Below are 25,064 nucleotides of genomic sequence, written 5' to 3'. Positions count from 1 at the left end.
TAGTTCTATTTATTTCTGGGCAGCTGAGCTCTTGCCTGGCCTGGTGACTTGGGAGAGGTTTTTGCATTTGTATGGGATCCTCTCCAAACTTTGAGGCAGACCAGCCTCTGGGAAGAGCTTTTTCCTGGAGTTGCCTGTCCAACTTCTCCTTTTCCTTTGTTCTGCCTCTCCTTGCCTGCCTTAAAAACCTTTGGCGGTATTATGAGAGGAAGGCAGTCTTTGTGAAAGGGAGTCCACTGCCTTCCCTTAATGCTGGCATTTTGGAATAAACCTGCTTTTCTTTCCACCAACCTCTCCTCTCGAGTTTTGGCTTAGAAGCAGTGAGCAGCCAGACCTTTTGCATGGTAACATTCCTACTTCCCAAAGTCCTCACTCTTTCCCTACGCATTGTTACCTCTGGTCAACAAAATCAGCATCTCTTGCCTAGACCTTTTTTTTTTTTTCACCTTTGTAACTGCTCCCTAACTAGCGATACCACAACTATTTTTTTTCCTACTCAGCAGCAAGAGTGAGGTTTTTGAAACACAAATCTGATCACTCCATTTCTTTGCTTAAAACTCTTCAATGCCTTCCCACTGTTTTTAGCAAAAGAACTAAATCCTGAACAGTGCCCCCAAAGTTGATGCCCCAGACTTCATCAAGCTCTCCTGCTACAGCCTTCCCCAGCCCCTACGCTCCACATCTCACTCTCTGCCCCGAGTCCTCATTAAAGTTGCTGTTTCACACCCATTTGTGTAACTGATAGAGACGTTTGCCCCTTCAGACTGTAAGCTCCATGATGGCAGCAACCATACCTGTTTCAGCTCAGCCGGTAACTCACTACTCTGCACAGTGACTACGTGTGGAATGAATAGATGAACCTCACTAAGCACAGGGCCCTGCTTAAAGGCACTTGATCATTCGTTGATGATACATTATTTGATTTGCATATTTCTACTTACGTGAGTTCATAATCAGGTTGTTGAAGTTTCTTACCAGAAACATGTTTTCTTTCAAGAAACATGTTGCAGAACTAAATGCGTGTAGCTCACCCACGCAGAAAGGTGGAACATGTTGTCAGGTGTTTCCAACTCTATCCTTACACCTTAGGGATAATGATTTTTCCCTTTGGGAAACCATTTCTACAAGTCAATGTAACACTGCAATTCATGGCTGATTTTTATTGTACACAATTCTTACGGGGAACATTTCTTTTTCTGGGTCACAACTAATGTGTAAAGAAAGCTAAGACAAGTGCAAAGGGGGTGGTGTGAGAACTGTCCTCGGAGTGTTGGATAGAGGCTACTTATTTAGCTACTACCATAAATGAGAGATAAACAAATACAAATTTATTTCTGAAAGCATAACAAATGCAAGAGTTAAAGTTATAGGCTATGGGATACGGTCACCATTCTCCATCATATGTGCTGGGAACCTGCCTAATCTTCCCTGACAATGTGAAAGTAACATTTCTATCTTGTAAAGCAAAGATTGTGAAAAGCCAGAGTAAATGGTTCAGGTCGTGTGGGCATTATGGTCTCTGTCACAACTACTCAGCTGTGTGGCTGCAGCACAAAAATGGCCGCGGACAATATGTAAATGAATGGACATGGCTGTACTACAATGAAACTTCATTTAGAGACACGGAAATTTGAATTTCCTGTAACTTTCTGGTGTCCTGCAACATTCTTCTTTGGATTTTTCTCAACCATTTAAAAATGTAAAAACCACTCTTAGCCTGCAGGTTGCAGAGAACCAGGCAGTGACCTGGACTTGGCCCCAGGGTCACAGTTTGCCGAGCCTGCTGTAAAGCAGGGCCAACACGTGCTACACTGGTAGCAAACCAGAGCACCTGCCTTCCCCTGCATAGTTTCTCATGGGTGTCTCTTGGAATGCAAGATAGCAGACTTGATATTTTTCTCCCTAGAAGTTTAGAATTAGACTGGAAGCCCTACTTCAAAATAAACCATTTTCAAGTAAAGACACCACAGACAGTTGATTAAATTGTGACCATATTCCACTGGTCTCATATTATAATGGGACAATGATCTCTGTAGAATTTCCCAGTAAGTTTGGTAATTTTTTCCCCCCTAATTGTACAGCAAAGCCACATACCAACCAGGAAGATGCTCAATTGTTAACATTTTGCCACATTGGCTTTATCACGTATCTTCCCTTTGTCTATCCATCAAGCCATCTTATTTTTTGATGCATTTCAATAATTGTTTATAAATTCTCCGGCTATTGATGAACCAGATTAGGACAACTCTAATCAGTCATTTTTGTTCTCATCCTTGCTAAACTTAAGAAGCTAAGGTCGGCCAGGGTCTTAGAATAGGTTTTAGTTTAAGCATAGCACCTGGTACAGAGTGAACACCTACATATGTAATCATGATGACCAAACCTACTAAAGAAAATAGTCAAAATTATGAGTGTCAGCTGTTCATCTTATATGAGCAAAATGCTAATATCACTAGAAATAGTCAACATAAATATAAAATTAGATGGCAAGGATATCTGTAAGTATTAAGTTTTGTTTTGTGGTACCAGCAAGTAGAAACAAAAATGAGACCTGGAAAACCTATGGGTTTCTAAGAAACCCAATATGAAATTATAGCAGAGTATCGATCCAGCTCCTTCACTGTATGAATGGTGGAGCCCAGAGAGGTTGAGGGATGTGTTCCAAGACACACAGTCAGCTGGTAGTGGGGCAAAAGTAGAACAAAACATTTTTCCCAGGATAAAAAATGCACAGGTTGCAAACCTGTCTCCACAGGGCTTCGTGAGAGGTGGTACAATAGCAGGGTGGAGAAAACCTGGGTGGGTAGGAACAACTGGTCCCTGTCCCAGTGTGTGACTGCTTGTGTGAATTGCTTTCAGAAGCCTGCTTGAGAGGCCGCATACAGCAGGCTTTGGGAAGCAGCGCAGCTGCACTGTCAAGGCATTTGGATGAACAAAGGCATGTGCTTGGTTTGGTTTCGTGGGTTCTAAGTGGAGGTGATAAGTATGCAGATACAGGGGGGCAAGATGTGGGGATAAACTGAGAGGAAACAGGCCCAAGATACATGAAGTTTCTTCCTTGGGGAGCCTGATGAGTGGGAGCACTCGGGATGGGGAAGAGACAGTGAGACTACCTCTGCCAGGCTGTCCACAAGCAGGTGGGCAGAGCATCTAGTCTGCAGTGGTTTGTTTGTTCATCTATCCATCCACTCACTCACTCACTCACTCACTCACTCACTCACTCTCTCTCTCAGCAAGTACCACATACATAACACTGCATCAGGCTCTGTGATAGGGCTGTAGCAGCAAACAAGACATACTCGATCTCTGCCATTGGGGATCTTATGCTTCAGTGGGGGTAAAGACACCAAAATAGTAACTGTGACACAGGCCAAAAAGGGAAACTGCAGGGTGGGCTGAGAACTAATGGCAGTAGGGTTGGGGCACAACATCCCAGGCCCCCAACATGTACCAAGAGCCCATAAGCCCTCATCAATTTCAGAGCCAGGGGCCAGACACTGGTAGAGAGGATGTAATCTAAGTTGACTGCAACAGTCTCCCTTTGAAAATGTGTATGTGCATATGCCTTTCCCTCTCCTACACACTCATCAGATAACCTTATGGAATGCATGATTCTGCAGCTCGGGTACACGATACCATATAGCGTTGAAGGCAATTGTGCAACTGACTTTTATAAAGAAAAACACTTGAGTAATGGTGGAGCTATATATTGATGACCACTTGCTCAGAAAAGTCCAATGGTTATTGAGCATTGGTGTTGGAGAAAAGCCCCCCAAACCCCAGGGAGGAGCTCACAGTGGGGAGAGGGTACTGGTATATGGCTTCTATCCCTGTGCTACAGATGATGATAGAAATAGCCACAGGGCCACAGGAGGGGCATCTTGTATGGCCAGAGCCTCTGCTTAGGAAACTTTCAGAAGGTTACAAGTTAAGCCTTGATAATCTAGTAGGCATCAGCCATATGAAAGAGTGGAGCAGCAGCATTCCAGCAAAAAAGCAGGAATGAAAGACAGCACACATGACACAGCATGTTGTATGAGGACATGACATGTGGTTGTCCAGGGAGCACAGGGACCTGGGGGAGCAGGCTGGGAGGGCACTGCAGAGTGTAGGCCACACAGTGCTTGAGGGGGTGGGTACAGGCAACAGGAACTCCTGACAGGCAGCAGCAGAGATAAAACAGTCAGACTAGATGCTCATTCTTGGCTTGTAGGGAGGAGGAATTTGGAAAATAATAGACCTGGAGGATGTCCTAATGTTAGTAACACAACAACTCTCAACCTCATGGTTAATTTTTTTTTTCTTTTTGAAAGGAAAAAATACCCACAGCCCATTAACACTACCCAAGTTATTGTGACTCTGAGGCCATGTCAGTGGATTTTGGCAATGAGACTCTCAGGGTCCTGCCAAGAACACAGTCTATGCTGTTAGGGACAATAAGGAAGTCCTCCAGCAGGAAATATCCTTCTAGGGCCTTATAAAAAGCCTGAAAATAACTAACTTATGAGAATTTGTGGTCTTTAGACTGAATTTTACAATTTTTAGTGATTTTGACTGCTAGTTAAAGTCAGTATTAAAATTTCTCACATACCATCTTCAGCTAGTATTTTCCTCAAAATAGACACGTTTCTGGAAAATAGAAGGCAAAAAAATTATCTAGAAAGATTAAAAAAAAAAATCCCAATGAGTGTGCCAACGAATCTCTAAATACTAATTTTAAGTTTTAAGAGGCCGACCAAAGTCTGAGACCGGTTTAATTCGACAAAGTCTGAGCGCCCCCTGATGGTTAAACAGGGTCCCTGCAGCAGATTACTTTTTTGTTGTTTTTTTTTTTTTTTTTTAGCTGCCTGGAGTCAACTTGTTAACACCTTCGCTTCAGCTAATCAAGCAAGCGATTGTTGTTTGGTGCTCTGTGTAGAAAGGAAATAAAGTATGTTACTTTATGATGAGAAGCATGTGGAATATTTAGGAAGCTGTTAATTCAGTAGAATTTAAGGCGAATGCAGATTTGCTAAGCCAGAGATGGAAACGGGGGCTTTGATAAGAGATCTTAAAGGACTCCCAGGAAAATCTCACTTTTATTTCATTGTGATCGTCACATCATCCCGGGGGAAATGGTACAGTGATCAGGCGAGAAGAGAGGCCACTGTCCCACCAAAGCATCAGCTGCAGCCTTGCGCCCTCCGCTGGCCGCTCCCATGGCTACAGGGTTGGCACAGAATGCCACCCACTGTGGCCCTGTCAGGGTGAGGTGGCTGGGTGACCTCTGCTACTTTCCCCCCAGGCAATTATGTTGTAAGCACACATTCTTTTCTTTTGGTAAAACATTATCTCGATTCAATAAGTAAACTGAAGTTACAGGACAGGCTGTTAAAATACATTCTCCATTGAACAAATGGATCCAGGAGAGTGAAAACCGCTTCCTGGGGAAGGTAAAGCAAAACAATGTTTGCAGAGGAGAGGAAGCTCTGGCATGCACCCCTGAACAAAAGGGAACAAGTGGTCTTTACTCGGAGAACAGCTTCCTATTAGGACTTACTCCTTCATATATTATGCCTTTCATCCCCACTCAACCACAAAATGATTTTGCTGAAGCAAATACAATGGTAGAAAAAGATTTACACTGAAAGAATCTTTAATAATAAACTGTTGCCGATCTGCCTACTTGCCCATGATTTATAATACAATAAACATCGGATTCTATTACGGCTCATGCACTGAAGCTGCTGCTCTGAAAAATAGAATATGAAAGCATCCGGACCCCACCACCATCACAATGAAATGAGCATGTATAAATGTGCTAAGAGTATCTCTTTGCATCTTTTATAGCTTCTGTGTATTAATCTGTAACGCTTATTAAGAAAGTCATTGCTATGCAAAGCAGCACCCAATCCCTTTCTCTGGCTTTTCAACAGAGTGCACTGTTTAGCCAATAGGACGGACCCTCTGGCCCTCATTCTGCATTCATGGCAGGCAACATTTGCACAATGTATCTCTCAAAGGCGGCTGAAAAGAAGGCCTTAATACTCATGTAAACAACTGCAAACCAATTACTTAATGAATCAGGCCCACACATAATGAGGTGCAGACAAAGAGCTATAAATGTATTTTTGCACCCAAGCCGATGCTTTAAAGTAAAATCCCTCAGCTGTAGTTTGGGCTTAACTAGCACATCATAATTATTGTCTCCAGGACATCAGAGGAAGCCATTTTTTTTTATTTTTTTTTTAGGTCCAGCAGGGTTTGTTTTTTTGAGGTTGCTCATCAGCTCACTGACAAAATAGAGTAAAGAAGAATTTTTAAAAGTGCTACAGCAGCACTGCACTGTTATGTTTATTCTCAAGTACTGGGTTTCGAGACCACTTGTAAAAGCAATAAAGCACGAGGAGTGACTGCAATAAGTGGGATCCTTAAACGTAAACCTCTAAGAAATTTCAGGGAATCCAGGCACAAACAGCAAAACCAGAGCTCTCCAAAGCCCACGGTGGTGTACTAACAACACCAAACCCACCACAAGAACAAAACCAGAAAAACCCAAACCTACTACTCTGTGCCCAGACCTTTTCCTCACTGCATTATTATCAAGTGTCTAGAACGAAGGGTCCCTTGAAGACTTATTTATATTTTCTTAAAGGGAGTGATGAGATTACTTCTAATTTATTTAGGAAATTAATTTCATGCAGAAACAACACTAATAACAAAAGGCCCCTGCCTCAAATGGAAGGGGAAAAAGGTTGATTTTATAATGAAATATAGATGCAAGATATGAAATGATCAGGCTGAGAAAATGTCCTACAGAATCCAACTGCTTTCTGAATGTATTTAAAAATTGCCTGAAGAATATATACAAGGAAAAGTTTAAGAATTGGGTTTTTTAATGCCTCTAAAATATAATGGAAACAAACATTTCTAACTATCTTTAAAAACTAAATGTATGTATTATTAAGCCAAATGGTAACATTAAGCCCTGGAAACTACCTGTAGAATTTATCTTTTAAAATTTCTTTTAAAAGACCTACAATTTAAATTTATAGTATAACCATAAAAATATAATACTTTAATATTCTTCTTGTCCCATAATTTGTTATCTCTCGTTTTCCTCAAATACCTGGATAAAAACCCAGGTATTAAAGATAATAATTTCTGATAATTAAGAGTAATCCCCTAAAATCGAACTTATCAGATTTCTAAAAGCAAAAATTCAATTTCAGAAAATCAAATTCATTTTAATATATTTCAGGTCCTAAATATATAGTAATTTTTTTATTTGATCAAAACATAAATAAAAATGGGATTTTCTTTTCATTTAAAAATATATTTCTGAATCAAATCATTTTCTCTTATAAGATATTACAAATGTAAAGTTCTGGTTTTAAAATTTCATTGAGGGTAAGCAGTTAATTCAAATGAAAGGCAATTACCTAAAGGACACCTTTTTAGTGACAAATGTTATCACAAAGGGAAACTTGTGCTGTTTTAAATGGTATTTATCCCAAAGCAAAAAAACAGGTATTTCATCAGGCTTCTATTCCCATCTATAAATTCTTCCTCAGTGACTCAATGCCATTACATGATTAGTATTTTATGTTGATGACACATCTAGCATATAACTCACTTACCATTGGTGAAAAAACTTACAAGAAGTGCTACAGCTTAACAAATATGAAAAAATAAATTTTGTTCTTTATGGAAAATAAGCTGGAAAGTGTCAGAAAAGGAAAGTATAATCTAGCCCAAATACTTAGTAAAAACGAGGAGTACAAAAATAAATATCCAGCAATTGCTAGTATATATATCAGCCATCTCAGAAAGAATAAACAGGCCACTTTATTTCCTTTAAGGTCTGATGTTTTCTCCTGGCCCTTTTCCGACACTCTCCATTGTGTGGTCTCTAAGCAGCCCTACTGCGAGCAGCTGTAGACGCTAATTTGTGGTTCACTGAGGTGTCAATTGAGTCTTAAACCAAGGAAACAACAGCTGCAAAACAATACTTGGCTCTGGTGCAAACATTTTCAAAAGTAGACTAAAGTTTCAACTGTTATTTTAGATAAACAAAAACCCAAACCATAACCTTCCACCAAGTCACACAACAAAATAATACGTAGCCAGAGTTTGATTCATTGCATAGTGACATTTCTCATCTTGTTGCCACTATTCAGACAGGCTTTCATGACTTTACCTTGACAAAGGACTTCCTTCACTAGATGAAAAACTAGCTTCCGAAGAGATTTTGTTAGTTGTCTTTGTCTTGAATGTACTGCTGCCAATGTTCAAACCTGTGACAAGCACAAATGCGGAGAGAAAGCATTAGCTGCGCAGCAATGGATGCAACGAAGAAAGAAGGGACCTCACAATAACTTTGGTAAAACAAATGTCAACAGAGGAAGATGCTGTTCAAGCCACAAAAAGCAAGGGAGCTTCTAAGGCAAGGAATAATATGTTGGTAGAATACTGAAAGAAGTGGGAAGCCACAAAAAGTAAAATCATTCAAAGAGCACCATTTTAAATGACTAAGAAGCACGTATGAGCACATGGGTCTCTACTACGGCATCAAACTGGATTATTCACATTGTTATAACACACAGGCAGCGATGGATCACCAAGATATCAGGTTCTAGGAACCAAGTCTCAAAAATAACTGGTACCACTGGATGACAGCTGCCCACTACTCACCTTTAAGTTCCTCCGCCAAATCCTCTATTTTTCCATCTTGCAGAGGAGAATGAATCTCCACTGAAAACTATCAAGGCCACTCTTTAACCAGCCTGAAAAGGTTGATGGGGAAGACGCGCAATCCACCTCTTTTCCTGGAGCTGGGGGAACTGGGCTGTCCCCACAGTGCTCCCAGCTTGCAGGGCAATCCCTGACCTCTGCCTCCTGGGCGTCCTCAGCCTTGGACATGTCTATTACAAGTCTGATTCTTAAATGGCAGTGGCCCAAGATCACAGAGAGAGTACATGACATCTCAGCAAAAGACATTTACTGAGTTTCTCACCTGTAAGCTGCTTGCCTGCATGTAACCTCTGCAGTAGAGCGATTCTTTTAATAATGTGTCCATGTTCAGCCTTAACAGGGTCTGCACAGGACAAGGTCATTTCAGACATAAAAATGGAGGCACAAGGTTTAAGTGGCTTTCCTTAGAGACAGGTCCAGAGACAAAGACCTAAGACATCTGATGTAGAAAGTAACTAAAACATGCACTGCTTTTCCAATAGTTCGATTTGGGGATGGCTACTGAGTTTACAGTGTACATCCCCACTACGACCTACAACAGTTCTGTGAAGTTTAACATGGGGTACCTGGCTTCCATTTCCCTCCGCCCTCCCAGCCTACTTCTTGCTTCTCTTTGGAGCTCAGAGGAGTTCCTAAGATCAGAGCGAGAATGAGAATGAAAAAGTAATGCATGACCAAATGTAAAATAAATACCAGAGGCAGTGTTTAACTACAATGACAGCCAGCACACTCAGAAGCACTTCTAAGATCCCAATGCTGGAAAATTTGGAATCTTTGGTAGAGCACAGTTTACTTCTGAGAGGAGAGTGAGAAACTGAATCTAGGGGTACTTTACTATACAACCTATAAAGTATCACTTCACTTACAAATAAATTGACAAAAATATGTTAATTATTACTATATTAATAGTACTATAATTTTTGATACACATCCAAGGGACTACAATTTATGTCAAATTTACTCACCCATTGCCTCTGTTCAATTAACTATCGAAAGAATACTTACCAAAAACAGATTTGTGGAGTCACCTTTGAAACAATGTATGTCTGCTAACCCCCTATAACGCTCTGAAAGAGGTATTACTCTTTTGGCGCCTCATATGTAAAATGAAGGGGTTGGATAACTACTTTCAAGATCCCTCTGGATTGTAATTCTGTGACTCAAATGTGAAGAAGGTGATGCAAAGCAAACAGTTAAGGGCTCACAAGTGCAATATCTCTCCAAAGTGATGAAGACCTCCATTGGGGCAGAGGCCCTGTGTTATTCCTCAACAAACTACAAAGTCTCATGTTTGCACAATTCAAATAACCACGACCATTGCCAGCGCTCCCCAGAGGCTTTTCTCTAACAGGAAGAGTGCTGGGTATTTAATCTGTAGTGCCTCACTGAATCCTCAAAGCAACCAAAATAACTGAATTTTGCAGCAACCAATTCTAACACTAATATTATCTAGGAAACAGCTCTTCAAAGACAAGTCTGACGCACCATACGTATGTCCCTCAAAAAAAATGTGTTTGGTGAAGACATCTTTGAGACAATTGGGAAATCTAAATATGGACAGGGTATCATTGTTCATTCTGATGGGTAAAATTACGGCATGGTGGTTTATGTAAAAATAAGTGTTAAAGTATACTTCCTTCTGTATTAATCCATTTACTTTCACAAAGGGAGTTGAGGTGACTTATACTAAAAAAGGTGTAACAAAATAAAAACCACTGGAAGTAATAAAAATAATAAATATAAGAAATCAGAGAAAATCACAATTAAAATAAAAACCCTAGATCGAAGGAACTATATTTAAGCTTAAAGTTAGTTTTTACTAGGGTTTAGTATTTTTCATCTAAAGAACCCCCAAGTCCCACAACATTCTGGTGAGGGAGGGTAGCCTAGTGAGATAAGAAAGTCATAGGCAGTCAGGGACAGGACCGCGGTAGAGGACATCAAAGTCGAAGAAAACAGTTTCAAAGTAGCTGACAGAAAAACGGGGAGAAGGGAACTGGGCTACCACATCAGACCGCAGAGTTAGCCAAGACTCCAGCCCAGGTACAGGGCGGGGGGGTGGCAATCAGCCTCTGGTAAACAACTTAAAGATTGCAGACTCAAGGACATAGAGTCTCTGGCGCAGCTTAGCCTGTGGGGCATATCATTTTCGGATCCCTCCTCTCTCTAGAGAGCTTTTCTCTTGCGCTTTACAATAAAACTGTACTGCTTAAACTTTGCCTCTCTGATCTGCATTCCAATTCTTCAGTGACTGTGAGATCTCAATCCTGGGAACATACCTGGACACCCACATCACTAGGAGGACACTCTACACTGATGATTAAGAAACTGGAAAATGTGGGAAGAGAAGAAATTTGCGGTGTCTCTATGGTACTTTGTGACAAGTTACTATCATGATATGCCTGGTGGAATCCAAGGGTCTGAACAGGCCATCACCATGAGGGGCCAACATATTGAGAAGAAAAGACTTCCAAACTTGTGTTTGTTAAGGACTGAAAAAGTACTGGCTTCCCATTGACAGTTTGTTACAAAGTAAACTCAAGAAAGCTTCAAAGAATGACCATTCTTCCCTGAATACAGCGCTGGCAGCTGCCCTAGGTCTCCTAGGCACTGATTTCGAGTGCTGAATCCACCCTTGCTTACCTGACAGTTGTGATGCAGCAGCATCTGCCTTTTGGAATATGCCTTCAACTTGATTTGTATCATCCTGAAGGGTACACTGCTTCAGCAACTTGTAAGCTTTTGTTTCTATAGATTAAAAAAAGGCACAATATCTACATGCAACAGAATGAAGTTGGACCCACACCTTACACCATACAGAAAAATCAACTCAAAATGATTAAAGACAAATATAAGACCTAAAACTATTGAATTCCTAGAAGAAAACATAGGATAAAAGATTCAGGATAATGGATTTGGCAATGATTTCTTGGATGACCAAAAGTATAGTCAACAAAATAAAAAACAGACAAATAAGACTACATCAAACCTAAAAACTTTTCATGTCAAAGGAAACAATATAGTGAAAAGGCAACTCTATGCAATGGGATAAAATAATTGAAATCATATATTTGATAAGGGGTTGACAACCACAATATGTAAGGAACTTCTATAACTTGACAACAAAAACCAAAAACAAATAACCTGATTAAAAAATGGGCAAAGGACTTGAATAGACATTTCTCCAAAGAAGGTATATAAATGGCTAATAAGCACATGAAAAGATGCTCAAAATCACTGTCATTAGGGAAGTGTAAATCACAACCACAATGAGATATCACCTCATATCCACCAGCATGGCCACTATAAAAACAAAAACAAAAAAAACAAGTGTTGTTGAGGATGTAAGTTGGAATCCTTGAGTGCGGTTAGTTGGAATGTTAAATGGTACAACCACTATGGAAAATAATATGGACCTTCCTTAACAAATTAAAAATAGAATTACTGGGTGGGGGGAGGGGAAGGAGTGGGAAGGGAAGGGTTGCAAAAAAATTTGAATTACCACATGATCTAGCATTCCCACTTCCGATTATATATCCACAAAAATTGAAAACAGGACCTCAAAGTTATTGGCACACCTATTCATCACAGCATTTACTCACAATAGCCAAGAGGTGGAAGCAACCCAAATGTCCATCAGTAGCTAAATGTATAAGGAAAATTTGGCACATACATACAATAGCTGGAATACTATGCAGCTTTAAGAAAGAAGTAAATCAACTGCTTGTGCTGGGTTGTCAGGGATAGGTCTGTCAGGCATGCTCCAGCTCCAACAGGAGCTGATTGAGACAGGGGCATGTGTGCACACTGCCTTGGGTCCCCGCTTTCCACAGTGTGTGTGCAGTGCTGCCAGGCTAGCTCCTGACTATCGGGCTGCTCTACCTGATCCATAGGCTGCTGACTGGGACAGGCAGAGAGTGAGAGTTTTCCTGACAGTGCTGGGACTGGAGCTGCTTGGTGGCGCAATCTGGCCAAGGCATTCATGGCGCGTTTGTGCAGGCTGGTTGCCAGTGTAGAGCACACGCTGTTCTGACTTGGTGGGGGCCACTGATCACACCCCGTGGTGCCCTGGGGGCCTGCCCTGCCCACCTAGAGCTGCACTGCTGGGGGCACCCTGGGCCCCTGGTGCCCGGCTCCTTCTCCACAGTCGGTTTTTGCAGCAGTGGACAGCCCGTAGCAACCTGTGAGGATTTTTGGTGGTGAGCACAGCCCCAGAGCCCATGGCAGCCAACTGCAGGCAGTTTACTATGAGCCTGAGAGGGAGGCCGGCACATGACGCTGGGCCCTTCCCCTCAGCACAGCTGTTGTTGTCATCCAGAGACTCTCTATTGCTGAGCAAGTGGTCTGCAAGTTAAAGCGGGCAGAGAGCCTTTTTTTTCTTCTTTCTTTTTCTGTTTTTTCCCTTTTCTTTTAGTCCATCTCTTTTTCTTCCTCCTCCCTTTTGTTTATTATTAACTTTTTTCCTTTTTCTTTTTTTTTCTTTCTTTTCTCTTTCATCTTTTTGTTCCTTTTTCTTTCATTTGTTTTCTTTTTGTTGTTTCTCGGGTATGTTTGTCTTGTTATTGTTTTGGTTATTATTTTTCTGTCTTGTTCTGCTGTTTGTATCTCTTTTATACATTGTTGTTTCTCCTGTCTGATCATTGTTTATCGTGTTTTTGTGGGTGTATATTTGTTTTTTGGTGTTGTTGGTTTGCCTTGCTTTGTTTTTGTTTTGTGAAGTGGCTGTGGGCCTAGCACTGGTCCAGGAGCTGAGATTACACTGAATTTGTAGGAAGCATTGACCACAACCTTTACCCACCTGTAACACCACCTCGCCAACATATAGCTGCATTGCCAGGGGCATTCTGGGAGCCTGGATGACTGGCCTCATCCCCAGAAACTGTGGAAAAGGTTTCTTACAACAGCAGATGGTCCACAGAACCCTGGGGTCATTTTGGTGGTGTTCAGTGACCCCAAACCTGCACTGCAGCCACTCAAGAGCAGCTCTTGGGAATTTGTGAGCTTGAGGTGGAGGCTGGCTGTAGTACCCTTGGGATGCTGTACAAAGGGGACACAGGCCAGGTATTGGTGTAAGATCTGAATCTGCATTAACGTCTTAAAAATCACCAATCACACCTTGTAACTCACTAGAACTCCATCCTGCCCAGCTGGTGCTGCATCGCTGAGGGCACCCTCAACACTGGGTCAAACACGCTCCTAAAGAGCCTCTTTCAATCGTAGGGCCTTATGGGCAACTGACAGGTGGCAAAAGGCCTAGTGGGCCCTGGGCCTTTTGCTAAACTGCCTCAGGACCAATATTTGCGGCACCTACCCTCAGTTCACAGAGAGACCACCCCTACATGACTCCAGCTCCAGCTCTGGCAGCAGCCAACTGCATACAGCTTTGAGGCACCTACTAGGTAGCCCTGGGTCTGTAGCAGACAGGGCTGAAACAGTCCTCAGTGGGAGCCCCGCCCAAGAGACACCAGAACCAATACACCCAGAGGCGAGTGTCAGTTGCACCACCTGGTTGAATCTACAAGCAGCACTCTCAAAAGAATTTTTCCACAGGCACAAGATCCCACAGGGACCAAGCCTCCTCTGAGGGGGTCGACATCCACACAGCAGCTCATACACTGTGAGCTGAGCTAATTCTCCCAGCTAATCAGCCTGAGGGTCAATCCCACCCTCTGACAAGCCAAAAGCAATTAAAGATCAACTTCAACAGTGACACCTTTGGAACACATGGGACAGGAGAATAGGGAGACTGTGCAATCTGAATATAAAGGAAACATACTACATAAGACCACCCAGCAACGACTGAGAGACTTAGGTGATCTACCTAATACATCGAAGCAATCACAAAGCGACAGCCAGAATGAGGAAACAAAGAAACATGTCCCAAATAAAAGATCAGAAGAAACTTCTAGAAATGGAACTAAATGAAACAGAGGCATCCAACCTATCATAGACAGAGTTTAGAACACTAATAAGAATGTTTAAGGAATTTAATTAGAACATAAAGAAGGATAGGGAAATCATTAAAAAAAAAACTAGTTAGAACTAAAGAAAACAATAACGGAAATGAACACACTCAAAGGCATCACCAGTAGATTTGATGAAGCAGAGGATCGGATCAGCGATTTAGAAGACAAGATAGCAGAAATCACCCAATAGGAACAACCAACATAAAAAATAAAAAACAATGAACATAGTTTAAGAGACCTGTGGGATAACATGAAGCGCAACAACATTCGCATCATAGAAATACCAGAAGTAGAAGAGAAAGAGCAATGGATCTAAACCTATTTGAAGAAATAATGACTGAAAACTTCCCTAACCTGGTGAAAGAACGACATACAAGCCCAGGAAATGCAGAGTTCCAAACAAGATGAACCCGAACAGGCCCACACCAAGACACATTACACTTAAAATGGCAAAGGTTAAAGACAGAGAATCCTAAAAACAGCGGGAAACACAAAGAGAAAGACAGTGGGTTACATATAAGGGAACGCCTATAAGACTGTCAGCTGACTTTTCTACAGAAACTCTGCAGGCCAGAAGGAAGTGGCAGGGGATATTCAAAGTGATGAAAAACAAAGGCCTACCACCAAGATTACTCTATGCAGCAAGGCTATCACTTAAAATTGAAGGAGAGATAAAGAGCTTCTCAGAAAAAAACAAGCTAAAGAAATTCATTACCACCAAAAAAGCACTTTAGGAAATGTTAAAAGGGCTTTTTTAAACAAAAAAGAAAACAAACTAACAAAGGAAGACTAGAAATACAAATAACAAAATGGCAATAAACATGTGCTTATCAATAATCACTTTAAATGTGAATGGGCTGAAAGCTCCGATCAAAAGACATAGAATGGTTGAATGGATAAGAAAACAGGACCCATGCATATGCTGTTTACAAGAGACTCATCTCAGATCAAAAGACACACACAGACTGAAAGTAAAGGGATGGAATAAAACATTTCACACAAATGGAAATGAGAAAAAAGGTGGAGTTGCAATATTTATTTTGGACAAAATAGACTTTAACATGAAGACTACAATAAAAGACAAAGAAGGGCACTACATAATAATAAAGGTATCAATCCAACAAGAAGATATTACCCTAATAAACATCTATGTACCCAACATAGGAGCTCCTAAATATATAAAACAGTTTATGACTGACATAAAGTCAGAGATCAACAGTAGCGCTATTGTAGTAGAGGACTTCAACACCTCTTTGTCACTAATGGACAGACCCTCCAGACAGAAAATCAACACGGAAACAGTGGCCTTAAATGACACTTTAGACCAGTTCAATTTAATCGGTATTTTTAGAGCATTTTCAGCCCAAAGCAGCAGAACATACATTCTTCTCAAGTACACAAGGAACATTTTCCAAGACAGACCAGATGCTAGGCCACAAAACAAGTCTCAATAAATTTAAGAAGACTGAAATCATATCAAGCGTCTTCTCTAACCACAACGCTTGAAACTAGAAATCAATTATAAGAAGAAATCGGGAAAATACACAAAACATGGAGGCTTAATACATGTTACTAAATAGTGAGTGGGTCAATAATGAAATCAAGGAAGAAATAAAAAGAAACCTCGAGACAAACGAAAATGAAAACACAACTACCCCAAATCTATGAGATGCAGTGAAAGCAGTCCTAAGAGGGAAATTCATAGCAATGCAGGCATAGCTAAATAATCAAGAAAAATCTCAAATCAACAGTCTATCTTTACACCTAAGGGAACTGGAGAAAGAACAGCAAAACAAGACTAAAGGGAGTACAAGGAAGGAAATAATAAAGATCAGAGCCGAAACAAATGAAACAGACACCAAAAAAAAAAAAAAAATACAAAAGATCAATAAAACCAAGAGCTGGGTTTTTGAAAAGATAAACAAAATCAACAAACCCTTAGCCAGACTCATCAAAAACAGAGAGAGAGAGGACCCAAACTAATAAAATTAGAAATGAAAGAAGAGAAGTGATAACAGATACCACAGAAATACAAAAAATTTTAAGAAAATATTATGAGCAACTATATGCCAACAAATTACACAATCTGGAAGAAATGGATAAATTTCTAGAAACATACACTCTTCCAAGACTAAATCAAGAAGAAACGGAAACTCTGAACAGATCGATTACTACCAAAGAAATTGAATCAGTAATCAACAAGCTTGCAAAAAACAAAAGTCCTGGACGAGACGGCTTTACAGGTGAATTTTACAAAACATTCAAAAAAGAATTAACACCTATTCTCCTCAAACTATTCTAAAAAATCCAGACGAAGGGAAGGCTCCCAAGTACATTTTACGAGGTTGCTATTACTCTGATCTCAAAACCAGATAAAGACATTACAAAAAAAGAAAATTACAGGCCAATATCCTTAATGAGCACAGATGCAAATATCCTCAACAAAATACTAGCAAACTGGATTCAGCAACACATTAAAAAGATCATACAGGGGGGAGGGGGGTTCACACAGTGTGAGGGATATAAATGATAAACGTCTAAGTTTTGCTTTGTCTTGTGCACCTGAAACTAAAAAAAAAAAAAAAAAAAAAAAAAAGATCATATACTTGATCAAGTGTGATTCATTCCTGGTATGCAAAGTTGGTTCAATATCCATAAGTCAATTAATGTGATACACCACATTAACAAAATGAAAAATAAAAATCATATGGCTATATCAATAGATGCAGAAAAAGCATTTGACAAAATCCAGGAGCCTTTTATGATAAAAACTCTTAGCAAAGTGGGAATAGAGGGATCATATCTCAACAAAATAAAGGCCATATATGATAAACCCACAACTAACTCAACAGGGCAAGGCTAAAACCTTTCCCCTTAAGATCAGGAACAAGACAAGGCTGCCCACTTTCACCACTTTTATTCAACATAGTTCTGGAAGTTCTAGCCACAGCAATCAGACAAGAAAAAGAAATAAAAGGTATCCAAATTGGAAAGGAGGAAGTACAACTGTCATGATATGCAGATGACATGATACTATATATAGAGAACACCAAAGACTCCACGCAAAAACTATTAGAACTGATAAATGAATTTAGGAAAGTAGCAGGATACAAAATTAATACTCAGAAATCAGTTGCATTTGTATACACCAATGATAAACTTTCAGAAGGCCAAATCAAGAAATCAATCACATTTACAATTGCTTCAAAAACAATAAAATACCTATGAATAAATTTAAGCAAAGAAGTAAAAGACCTGTATTCAGAAAATTATAAGACACTGAAGAGAGAAATCAAAGAAGATACAAATAGATGGAAACACCTACCATGTTTGTAGATAGAAAGAATTAATACAGTTAAAATGTCAATACTACCTAAGGCAATTTATAGATTCAATGCCAATTCCTATCAAACTACCAATGACGTTTTTCTCTGAAATAGAACATATAATCCTAAAATTTATATGGAACCATTAAAGACCTGGAATAGTTACGGCTACCTGACATCAAATCATACAACAAGGCTATAGTAATCAAAACAGTATGGTACTGGCATAAAAAAAAGACACACAGATCAATGGAACAGAATAGAGAGCCCAGGAATAAATCCATTCATATATAGTCGTTTAATCTATGACAATGGAAGAATTTACATTGGGGTAAAGGTAGTCTATTTAATAAATGGTGCTGGGAAAACTGGACTGACACATGCAAAAACATGAAACTGGACCATCTCCGCATGCCATATACGAGAACAAATTCAAAACTGAACCATCTCCTCATGCCATATACGAGAACAAATTCAAAATATGAGTCGTTTAATCTATGAGAATGGAAGGAATAATTTACATTGGGGTAAAGATAGTCTATTTAATAAATGGTGCTGGGAAAACTGGACTGACACATGCAAAAACATGAAACTGGACCATCTCCTCATGCCATATACGAGAACAAATTCAAAATGGATTAAAGACTTAAATGTAAGATCTGAAACCATAAAACTCCTAGAAGAAAATACAGGGAGTAAATTGGCAGACATTACCGTGAGTAATATTTTCACTGATACATCCCCGTTGGCAAAAGAAGTAAAAGAAAAAATAAACATACTGGATGACATCAAACTTAAAAAGTTTTCTCACAGCAAACAAACCATCAATAAAATACAAAGGCAGCCTACTGAATGGGAGAAGATATTTGCCAATGATACATCCGATAAGGGCTTAATATCCAAAATTTATACAACACTCGTTTAACTCAACACCAAAAAAAAAATAAAAAAATACCCAATTAAAAAATGGGCAGAGGACATGAAGAAACATTTCTCTAAATAGAACATACAGATTGCCAATAGCCATATGAAAAAATGCTCAACCTCACTAATCATTAAAGAAATCCAAATATAAACCACAATGAGATGCCACCTTACTCCGGTCAGAATGGCTATCATCAATAAATCAACAAACAACAAGTGCTGACAAGGATGTGGAGAAAAGGGAACCCTTGTACACTGTTGTTGGGGTTGCATATTGGTGCAGCCACTTTTGGAGGTATCTCAAAAAACTGGAAATGGAACTACCTTATGATGCAGAATTCCACTCTTAGGTATCTATCCAGAGAAATCCAAAACACTAATTCGAAAAAATATATGCACCCCTACGTTTACTGCAGCGCTATTTACAATAGCCAAGACTTGGAAACAACCGAAATGCCCATCGGTAGACGACTGGATTAAGAAACAATGGTACATTTATACAATGGAGTATTACTCGCCTATAAAGAACACTGAATCTTACCATTTGCAACGATATGGATAGACCTAGAGAACATTATGCTAAGTGAAAGAAGTCAGACAGAGAAAGACAAATACCATATGATCTCACTTATATGTGGAATCTAAAGAACTGAATAAATGGGCAAAGTAAACAAATAGTCTCAGAGATATAGAGGAAAAAATGATGGTTGCTAGATGGGAGGGGGGTGGGGATGAGGGAGAAGGGGAAAGGATTAGACTGCATAAATTGGTAACTACAATATTGCCACGGGAATATGAAAGACAGTTTGGGGAATATGGTCAATAATGTTGTAAAGATTTTGTAGGGTGTCAGATGGACACTTGTCTTATTAGGGAGACCACTTCATGGATGGTGTAGATGCTTGTCACTGCACTGTACACCTGAAGCTGAAGCTGAATAATATTGTATGTCAACTATAATTTAATATACATATATAGTCACAGGATGTGGAGTATAGTATAGGGAATAGAATCAATGGAATTGTAATAGATATGTACGATGTCAGGGGGGCAGTTGATTGGGGGAGGAGAATTGTCACTTTGTGAGGGATGAAAGTACATTGTTTTGTACACCTGAAGCTAGTAATAAAAATAAAAAGAAGGAAATCCTATTACATACTATAGCATGAATGAATGCTGAAGACATTATGCTAAGTGAAATAAGCCAGTCACAAGAGGCCAAATACTGTATGATTCCACTCATGTGAAGTATCAAAAGTGGTCACAGTCATAGAAACAGAACGTGGAAAGGTGATTACTAAGGGCTGGAGAGAAGGGGGAGGAGTATTAGTGTTTAGTGGGTAAAGTACTTCAGTATTGCAAGAGGAAAAAGTTCTAGAGATCTACTGTATACCAACATGAATATACTTAACACCACTGAACTGGTAAATGGTTAAAATGGTAAATTTAATGTTATGTATTTTTTACAAAATTTAAAAAAAGTAGAGTGACCAGATATCCCAATTGGTCCCTGACAATTTAGGTTTATGCCTGCTGTCCCTGTATAATTATTAATAGAATCTCCTTTTGTTATCAAAAGTTTCCTAGTTTAGATAATAAATTATATGGTCCCCCTACTTAAGAGACACATGACCCAAATGCATTGCAGTGACGTAGTTTGGCTACTAATTAAAAAAAAAAAAAACTTTAAAAAATATTTTAACACTCATTGGATATTTGATGATATTGATAAATCATTACTGTTTTAGGTGTGAAAAAATACACAGAAATACTGAATTTTCTACTTCCTAGAGAGAAGTTTCCTAAATTCTTCCTACAATGTTAACATTTTACAAATGCATGCAAATTATTTTTTTGAACGGTCCCTTTTTCAGATATTCTGAAAATAAACAATTTAGTTGAACCCAGTTTTTAAGACTTAAAGACAAGTTGTATATGTTTATTTGAGGTGGCCAAATTCCAGTCATTATTTTGAGTGGGTTTGTGGATAGGTTCAACTTATAGTAAAATGGTTTCTCTCCACTCCAGGCCTTGCAGAAGCCACTATAGGAATGAATCAGAAGAAACGGCACTGAATTCCTTGATCGGTCATCTGGTAGTACTTCAGAGCACAGCCTGCTCTGGCTCTTAAATTCTCACATCTGAGTGTGGGATTTCTAGGCTGGGTGAATAGCAGGAGGGTCAGGAAAGTTTAGAAATAGCAGGATGAGCTCAGAGATCCAGAGCTAGTCTTGTGTGGGGAGAGAGCATGTGCAGGAAACAAAGCCAGGTGCCCCAAAGGCATCAGCAGCAGCCTGGACTTCGCCTGGATCCACAGGACACCCTCAGCTGTGCAGGACTTCTGGTAGCATCTGCTATAGGCTAAGGTGGGGAAGACTGCTGGGAAACAATAAATAGAGATCATGTAAAGGACCCAAATGACACAACTTTCCTCATTACTTCAAGTCTCAAGGATACCTGGATGAAAGGGAAGATGGAGAATTAGAGTTGCAGCACAGACATACAGTAACAAAACAGCATCCATGTTCACATCTTCAATGTTGGAGACAGATAAAAGGATTCCTGATATTAGCACCAGGGGCTGGCAATCAGATGCCTTCCTGCTTTTGCTGGCTCCATTTAAGAACTTAACCACAAGCTCCTTATTACTGGATTAAAACTACCATCACACTGAAGAATAAAAATATAACTTATCTTGTCCTACTGAAAATCAATCAAGATAAAAATAAGTATTTACACTTGTCTTATTAGGGAGACAACTTCATGGATGGCGTACATGCCTGACCACTGCAGTGTACACCTGAACCTGAAGCTGAATAATAATGAATGTCAACTACAATTTTATATATATAGTCACAGGAAGCGGAGTACAACATAAGGAATAGAGACAGTAGAAATTTAACATCTGTGTGTGATGTCAGAGGGGTAGTAGATTGGGGGTGGGGGGTTATCACTTTGTGAGGGGTATAAATGTTGAACTATTATATTGTTTTGTACACCTGAAACTAATAATGAAAAAAAAGTATTTAAAATAAGCATCATATTTTGATATTAAATGCTGTATAATTAAAATACGTAGACAGGGACTCTTAACTCTGAAAATAAATCCTAAGGCAACATTTTTTAACGTTGCTGGATTGTGAAATCAGTTTAGCACATTGGAACTAGTATTTAGAAATATTTAATAAAGAAAACACCAGGTGCAGTGCATGCAGAGGGGAAAGTATTGTTTTGTGTAACTTCTGTTGTATGTGTTGAGTACTGGCCTGGATAGAAAGTGTTCCTTGCTGTAGGCAGTCCCACTGTCCTAGGATGGCTCCAACAGGATGGCATCATAACATTTTCCAATTAATTATAATATCCATTTTATTTCAGATTTGTTGTAAAGAAACTGGGGGTGATGGAGGTTAATAAAATCAAAGACAGAATATCTGAGTTCTAAGAAGGTAAAGAATCACTGTAAAAGAAGTAAAAGAAGTCTCTTTTCGTTTTTATTCTATAAAGATCAACCAAAAAGTTTTTCAGCTTTTAGGATACAAGTCCAGATCTTAATGACCATATGCTATTCCTACATTCAATTAAACTCATTTGGTCAAGTAAAAATAGCAAAGATAGAAGTTTTGGAAGGCAGGAAGGAAGAAAGGGAGGGAGGGAGGAAAAAGTTCCTTCTTGATAAAGGCTCCTGGTGTCTGGAAGCTGGAAGTTCCTTTTGTCTATTATCTTAAGGTAAATCATTTAACTTTAGTGAGCTGGCTCTCATGTTTCTCAGAACAAAGAAAACATGTGCTATTTATTTTCAGGAGGGGATTTTTGTGAAAAATATCAAGCTAGTAATTGTAACGTTATTTTCAGATTTGGGGGGATTAAGTATTCTGCCCAAATACAAGACAGAACCGATATTATTACTGGTCTAGCAAAGAAAGAATGTGAAGTGAATTTACTCTTAGCAGCAAGGGACCACTTTACTACTCTGGAAAAGATAGGCCATTTCCATGTTCCACACTTTCCATTCTGGTACCCTCCCCTTCCTACTGAAGGACTTGGATTCTCTAACTGGTGTGGACTTTCCCTTCCAGGCTGCCCAAGTATACTTTCAACTGTACAAGTTTTGGAGGGAGATAGCCCACCCCCTTCCCAACCATGGCTCCTCACTGGTATTTGATCCTTAAGCCTTCTGTGGCCAATCTGTAAGCAAAGAGTCTTTGGACCCTGCTTGGACAATTTTTATCTGGGATGTAGCTGCCATAACCCAACTAGTAAAGATTTGACAAAATCAAGCTGGGAACTGCTGAACATATCGTCTGCTTCCACCCCTGATACACGTTTCCTCGAATGGTTTAAGGGTAAAGCAAAGTTTAAAAGGATTAAGTGCATTCACTTGGAGGACTAAACACCAAAAAATAAGACCTAGCCAGACAGTCAGCTCTAATGCATCTGTCGTGTGGGAGACCCTGCTCGCTGCATCATTTGTTGTGCGGGAGACCCTGCTCGCTGCGCCATTTGTCGTGCGGGGCGGCCTGCGGGGTCTCTGGTCCCGCTCCCCACGTAAGAACGCAGGATATGGTGAGGCCAAAAAGGAACACCCACGGAGCCATAGGTAGGGGAGTCATACCACTATGGTCTCACTGGAGGCTGGGTTCACCGGACGCGCGACCTGCCGTCCGCCTTTCCGCCAACCGACGGGCTGACGACTCTCCTCCACTCTCCTTGACTCTCTTCCGCTCTCTCGGCTCTCCTCTTCCGCTCTCTTCGCCTCTGCTCGGCTCTGCTCGGCTCCTTGGCAATCCTCGGCAATCCTTCGTAGCCACAGCAGTTATACCAGCGGCCAATCGGCTAACCAGCCACAGCCGATGGCCAATCAGCCCCAGCCGACGGCCATCCACCACCCGAGCCAGCACCCTTCCACGTGAGGCCGAGAGCCTGTAAAATACTTTCTGGGGCTCTGTCCCCACAGCATCTTTTGGAGCAAAAATTAATGTAAGACCCAGATATTATATTATATTATATTATATTATATTATATTATATTATACCCAGTCTTATAGTAAAATAAGACCAAGTCTTATATTAATTTTTGCTCCAAAAGACGTATTAGAGCTGACTGGCTAAATCTTATTTTTGGGGAAACACGGTAAGTGACTCCGGTTGGGTGGGCGCAGTGGGAAAGGTAAGCTTGTAGCAGGCTGGAGAGCATGTAAGCGCCCTGTCGAGGGGACAGCTGTTCTCTGACTACAGCCAATTTCTGCCAGTTGGGGAAGTGGGCCTAGTCTTGCCAGACTTTGGCCTTTTTAAATGAAAAAATAAAAAACTGCACAGGCCAAACAGAACATACTTACAACGTTGAAACTAGATGGTGGTGAGCAGTTTCTTTGTGTGTTGCAAGAAAACTCTGTGAAAAACTTCAGCCAACAGATACAAGCTAGATGTTAGGAAAAGCTCACTTAGTTCAAAGAGTTGAGAGACCCCAGAACATACTATCAAAGGAGGCTGCAACAGCTGCATGGAGATTTTTAAGTAGCTGTCTGAATCAAATGGACCAGGTTTCTGACTCTTTGGAAGCAAGAGTATACTTTTTACTAGGGGTGCTCAAACAATTCAGACATCCTCCAAGAATAGTCTAGAAGACTTGAGTAGGAGGCCAAATTCGTAAAGCAAAAAGCTACAAGGTTCAAATTAGCCTGCTATAAACAAGGTAGGTCCATATATTTCCAAGGAGGAAAAAAAATTAATTTTCTCAATAGGCAAGTAAACTCTAAGTCCGCAAATTTGAGGATTGGGTGGCTCCTTAGGAACTCCAGGGAAACATTTCCTCCCATTAGTAAGGTCAAACTGTCAGAAAACTATTGAGTAGTGAAAATTATTAGATAAAACAATTATTTCTAAACAATACTTATTTTCGATTAGAATATTCTGGTACACACAGAAACAAACATGTGTGCATGCTCAAGCTGCAGTTCTGGGTGGCTCAGTCAAGCATTTATTACATATTCAAATGTGTGTTAAGATTTAGTTTGAAAAGTAGAAAAGATTGTAGTTTAAAACATAAAGTAAGGCAAGGGGCCCAGGGGGTTAAAATCTATCCTTGGCTATTAATTCCAGACTGATGACCCAATCAA

General features: G+C 40.0%; 1 protein-coding gene across 16 annotated transcripts in view; it reads right to left on the bottom strand.

Annotated features, from left to right (window-relative positions):
* Positions 1–25,064, bottom strand: part of KIZ (kizuna centrosomal protein) — a 164,519-nt gene that overhangs the window by 21,297 nt on the left and 118,158 nt on the right. For 9 of the 16 annotated variants that reach the window (XM_074317316.1, XM_074317317.1, XM_074317320.1 and 6 more), the window contains 3 exons: positions 11,377–11,481; positions 8,996–9,076; positions 8,180–8,276 (listed from right to left, as the gene is read on the bottom strand). In XM_074317316.1, coding sequence (XP_074173417.1) covers positions 8,180–8,276; positions 8,996–9,076; positions 11,377–11,481 — 283 coding nt within the window. The remainder of the gene's footprint in view (positions 1–8,179; positions 8,277–8,995; positions 9,077–11,376; positions 11,482–25,064) is intronic. The other 7 variants (XM_074317318.1, XM_019717487.2, XM_074317323.1 and 4 more) reach the window with 2 other exon arrangements.

The sequence above is a fragment of the Rhinolophus sinicus genome, linkage group LG13, assembly GCF_036562045.2.
Source record: "Rhinolophus sinicus isolate RSC01 linkage group LG13, ASM3656204v1, whole genome shotgun sequence".
NCBI classification, from domain to species: Eukaryota; Metazoa; Chordata; class Mammalia; order Chiroptera; family Rhinolophidae; genus Rhinolophus; species Rhinolophus sinicus.
This window is presented reverse-complemented; position numbering and strand designations above follow the sequence as displayed.